The 5,409-nt window shown below is 50.2% G+C and overlaps 2 protein-coding genes across 2 annotated transcripts; both read left to right on the top strand.

The window, feature by feature from the left end:
• Positions 1–971: 971 nt before the first annotated feature.
• Positions 972–1,175, top strand: PFICI_13322 (uncharacterized protein; the record flags this gene model as incomplete). The annotated part of the gene is made up of 1 exon (XM_007841903.1): positions 972–1,175. One exon carries the CDS (start codon positions 972–974, stop codon positions 1,173–1,175), a length of 204 nt encoding a protein of 67 aa, XP_007840094.1.
• Positions 1,176–2,493: 1,318 nt separating this feature from the next.
• PFICI_13321 (uncharacterized protein) lies at positions 2,494–4,386 on the top strand (the record flags this gene model as incomplete). Its single annotated transcript, XM_007841902.1, has 5 exons — positions 2,494–2,498; positions 2,560–3,353; positions 3,437–3,485; positions 3,537–3,792; positions 3,859–4,386. 5 exons carry the CDS (start codon positions 2,494–2,496, stop codon positions 4,384–4,386), a joined length of 1,632 nt encoding a protein of 543 aa, XP_007840093.1.
• Positions 4,387–5,409: the final 1,023 nt, after the last annotated feature.

The raw sequence follows: 5,409 nt of genomic DNA, 5'->3' as shown, positions 1-5,409 counted from the left end.
CGTTCCTCAACAGCCTTCTCTTTGTGTCGCCCAACACTATATTTTTTTCCCCTTTGGCGCCGCATCGTCTTATTGAATTCCCCCCTTGCTTGATATTATACAGCACAATAGACTGTTTCCTTTATATCTAACTGAAGCATTGCGCTATTTTAAATCCCCCGTCCCAGCCACAGAGATTAGGTACAGCAAAATACAAACGGTAAACGAATTTGCCGAAGGAGCTATATCGAAGTAACGAGCACGAGATAGGAAAGCAAAGAAAGATCTGGAGGGGGGAAGAGAGAAAAACAAGCTTGGATTGAAATGACGTCCTGAGATCCATCCAGTCACCGGCTTCCGAAATTCTGCGAAAAAAAAAGAATCCCTATCATCTCCCACTCCCGCCGACCAAAGAAAAAAAAAGGGCCAGGCCTACACATCCTAGAGCAAAGCTCCAAATTTCAGCCTCCCCCGCCATCTTCCGTCATCTATCTGTCCAGCCAAGCTGCCTATCTACATTACTACCTACACTACGGCTCCCTACCCCCCGTTGCCCTGATCGTCCCCTCGATCGCCGCAACGCCTCCTTGGAGCATCGCATTACTGTTCACCTCTACTGGCGGTCGTCAGCAGCACTGTCATTATTTGTAGCCGTGAATCTTTTTTTCGCCCTGTTCTTTTTTGGAGCTATTCGCGCGACCGAAAACTGCAATCGCTGTGATCATATGTCAAAGGAGAAATTCGAGACGTCGGACGAACTACTATCGAATTTACAGAGCTCGCTCGTTTCAGCGCGTCGCATTTACGATTCTGCATCGTGGGAAGCAGCCCGCTCGCCCTTCCCTCCGTTCGACTCTGCTTGCAGCCGCGTCGGTTGAACCATTCAGCATTCTTATCATTGGACGCGAAACAGAGATTCAGCGCCATAAGCTTTTGTATTCAGCAAATCCAACCTGGCGCTCGTCGCCGAATAATCCCTTCGATCAGTCACCATGATTGGCACCCAAGCGCAACAGCCGACACCGGGCGCAAAAGCTGGTCCTGATGTCCAGGCTTCTGTAGAAGGCCAATCTTCGAACTCGACAGAGCCGCCTTTGATGGCAGGTGCTAATGGCAGTTCATCGCTGGGCAAGAAGCGTAAGAAGGAGGGATTGAAGCCGATAATCACTACAGAAGGACCGTCGCCTACTGGGTAAGTCACGATTCCAATATATGTTGGTTTTCAGCTTCACAACAAATGCCTTCTTTATTGCCGGCGCGCAAACCCCCCCTGCGCCTCTCCTTACTCGTTCTTCTGCCCTGCTTCCATCAATTTTCTGTACTATCGAGCAAGTAAGCAATTCATGAAGCCAGCGCAAGTGCCTGGCGAGCAGATGTTCTCCTACTACTTCACAACAATTACTTGTGCATGGCGGCACAATGAAGTGTCATTATGCCTTTATTGCCAACAATGTCATTCTGTCCGTCGCTCTTGGGCCATGATAGTCGTCTTAGTAGTGGTATCACTGCGCTGGTGGCGGGGTTGGGTGATATCCTGGCAAGTCTGGGCATGCACAATCAGCAGCAATTGAGCTTGCAAGGCCGCTCGACTCCAGAAACACGCAAGGTTATGACTATTAGAGCGCGCGCCTATTTACGGTTGCCACGCAAAAAAAGAACCCCTTGGGATATTCCAGCAGGGTCGCCTTGTTGGGAATCTTGCATTTTATAAGCGACGCGGCCGGGCTGGATGTTACAAGTCGCAAAAAGTCTGGGTTGTGGGCGCGAGAGAGACAGAGAGACCTTCTCAGGATACCATGCACAAAAACCAAGTACAAGCGCTTGCGTGAGGGGGATCGTCGAATGGAGCCCGCTTCTGCGTCTCCTGCATAGCTTTGCGGTCTGATTCGATTCAAGAATTATCGCTCACACCAGCGCATGCAAAGTCGCTGGCGCGCCGTGTCCGTCTCAGATTCTCCCATTACTATTCACTTTCTCCTTCCGACCCCCATTTCTACTTTCTACTACATACTCCATATCAGTATTATTTTGGTCCCTGTCTGCTGCCAGACCTCCCCCTTCCGCTTCCCTCCTTCTCCCCCCCGGACTAGGTTCGCGACCCGTGAGACAACATGTCGGGCACAAACAACATCAAGAAAAGGTTATTGCTAGTCCTCGGACCCTAATGAACCTACCCACCAATTCCCCCACCACACCTTGCAGCCCACACCATCCCGCCGCCTGTTGCTCTGCTGTCTGGTCTATCTGTACCTGGTTGGACCTCTGGTTGGGTGCCAGTCAGTCCTTGGGTGGGCATTCAGACCCCCCAAAAAGCCTGCATAGAGGATACAGCAGCCTGCCCTCTTCTGCCACTTTGGGCCATCGCTGGAAACAGATATCAGTCCGTCTAGGCTAGGCGCCTGGCCACATGCACTGCAGTTCTCCCTGTCACTCGCCGCCCACAGCCCTCCTCCCATTGCGCCTGCTTTCGCTCGCTCCCAGTCTTTGTTGTACGCGCAGCTGTCGCCACCCAAAATGTCGTACTGAGTTGCCATTCTGCAATGTATCGCCAAAACTTTGACTAACCACAACCATGTATAGAACGCCGCATCTGTCGTCCGCCATGAACCAACCCTCGCCGACATCATCGTCAGGCCCGGAGGAGGCTGCCGAGAACACTGCCGACGAAGAAGATTCCGAAGACTACTGCAAGGGCGGTTATCACCCCGTTACGATCGGTGAGAAGTTCAAGGACGGAAAATACACGGTCGTTCGCAAACTCGGCTGGGGCCACTTTTCGACTGTATGGCTTTCCAGGGACAACTCAACTGGCAAGCACGTTGCTTTAAAGGTCGTGCGATCTGCTAGTCACTATACCGAAACCGCTATAGATGAGATCAAGCTTCTCAAGAAGATCGTCGAGGCCAACCCGAGCCATCCTGGTCGGAAATACGTTGTTAGTCTGCTCGACTCATTCGATCACAAGGGTCCGAATGGTGTACACGTCTGCATGGTGTTTGAGGTGTTGGGAGAGAATCTGTTGGGTTTGATCAAGAAGTGGCACCACCGGGGCATTCCACGAGACTTGGTCATGCAGATTGCGAAGCAGGTCTTGATGGGTCTCGATTACCTGCACAGAGAATGCGGCATCATCCACACCGATTTGAAGCCCGAGAACGTCCTCATCGAGATTGGCGACGTGGAACAGGTTGTCAAGAAGGTTGTCAAGAACGAAGGATCCGACAAGGAAAATCACAGGAATGGTCGAAGGCGCAGACGGACCCTGATTACTGGCAGTCAGCCATTGCCTTCGCCACTGAACGCTACGTTTAATCGTGACAATCTGTTCCCTTCACCAAAGTCGCACACAAGCTTGAATGCGATGATGCAAGACAGTCAGTCTCCTCTCCTCCACCCAAGCTATTTGACCTTGACCTTATGGTCTCGAGAGTTCAGAGTTTTGCTAACTGCGAAGCAGCAACGCCGGGCGCCAAGAGTCCCAGCGAAGAACAGCGAGAGAAGACTGCGTAAGCTCATCACTTCCGATGTATAAATTGGCGTCTAGCTAACTGTCACAGTGACATTCTGACTAAAGAGGTTTCTGGCATCTCCCTCGATAAATCTGGTGGAGCCTCGAGTTCCTCGTCTAGCGACAAGAAAAAGAGGAAGAGGAGAGGCCCCATTATCAATGTGAAAATTGCTGATCTCGGTAATGCTTGTTGGGTGTCGCACCACTTTACAAACGACATTCAGACTCGGCAGTATCGATCCCCCGAGGTGATTCTCGGCGGGAAATGGGGTGCCAGCACTGATGTCTGGAGCATGGCTGCCATGGTAAGTCCATCCATCATCTGATGAGATATACAATGGCATCGAACATTGCTGACTCCTCGCCTCTAGGTCTTTGAACTCATCACTGGAGACTATTTGTTCGATCCTCAGTCCGGCACTAAGTATGGCAAGGACGACGATCACATAGCTCAAATTATTGAGTTGTTAGGGCCATTTCCCAAGGAGCTGTGGAAGAACGGACGGTGGTCGCAAGAGATCTTCAACAAGAGGGGCGAGCTACGCAACATACACCGTCTACGTCATTGGGCACTCCCCGACGTGCTCCGCGAGAAATATCATTTCAAGGACGGCAAGGATTCGGCCAAAGACCGAGAGGAACGAGAGCGCAAGGCCAAGGACAAGAAGGACAGTGATGAAGAGGAGGAAGCTATGGAATACCACCCTTCCGAGGTTGCAAGCTTCCTGACACCAATGTTGGAATTGCTCCCAGAGAAGAGGGCCAACGCCGGTGGTATGGCCAATCATCCATGGTTAGATGATACCCCTGGCATGGAGGATGTCAAACTAGAGGGCTTGGTTCCCGGTAGCCGCGGCGAAGGCATAGAAGGCTGGGCGACAGAGGTTAAGAAGCGATAGTCCCCCACAGCCTCAATAGAGTCCTGGAACTGCACAGCTACCGAGGTTCGCCATCTTGAGTCCAATGAAGTGGTGGGAATTTACACGTGGGGAGAGTACCACGAACTGCAAGAGGCGATGCAATGGCATCTACCAGTCAAGGATGAGAGATCTAGACATCACAAAGTGGATGATGTTTTCGCCATGAATTCCCAAGATATTCGAGAGAATGTCCTATTCGCTCCTGGAGGTCTGAGAGTCGTGAGGGACGACGAAATTTCCCTTTTTGATTTGGGAGATTCTATTCTAGCGAAAGACGAAAGCGAGATAAATCAAGCGTCAATAGAAGAATCCGTATCAGCGGCACAAGGTGCGACTGATTTAGAAGGGCAGGACTTGGTGAATAGGAATCTCTATGAGAGATTCTACAACATGCGTGTTCCTCGTATCCGCATTCGGTCTTGTCCTCCTTAAGTCGAGTAGTTGATCCGGGAAAAAGCGATTTCTATTATATTTATTCTTCAAGTCTTGACACAATTATGTGTGTCGGAATGGCAGTGGAATGTGCAAGTGTGACATGCGGCGTGAAAAGATACTTTGATGTAAAACCAAATTAGCCTATGTAATTGTTGTAGATACATGCTAATGGCTCTACGTATCCCAGTATCTGGCTATGAATTCTATTATTGGGGATAGTGATCTACGAATTCGCCGATTTTCTTGAGTGCCTAGGGGCGGGACATGACTTGTTATTCGGCATGGTACTAGTATCTGGATACAGCTAGCCGGCTGTTGAAATTGGCACAGTCTGATTGGTTGATGAACCGACGCCGAACTATACTCCGGTCTATACACACGAGAGCCACAAGTACACGAATGCTGGGTACAACTTTTGTGATTTGCGACTCTGTGTGATTTACCACCACTCTTCAGAACCATGCGATGCGAAAATTGGGATCTTTTCTATTCTTGAATGTTGGCAGAACTGCTTCCCATGAGTTCGTGAATTTTGGAATGGTGAGAAAATTACTCTGCCATGTAAAA

Source organism: Pestalotiopsis fici (genome assembly GCF_000516985.1).
Source record: "Pestalotiopsis fici W106-1 unplaced genomic scaffold PFICI_Scf_11, whole genome shotgun sequence".
Lineage (NCBI taxonomy): Eukaryota > Fungi > Ascomycota > Sordariomycetes > Amphisphaeriales > Sporocadaceae > Pestalotiopsis > Pestalotiopsis fici.
This window is presented reverse-complemented; position numbering and strand designations above follow the sequence as displayed.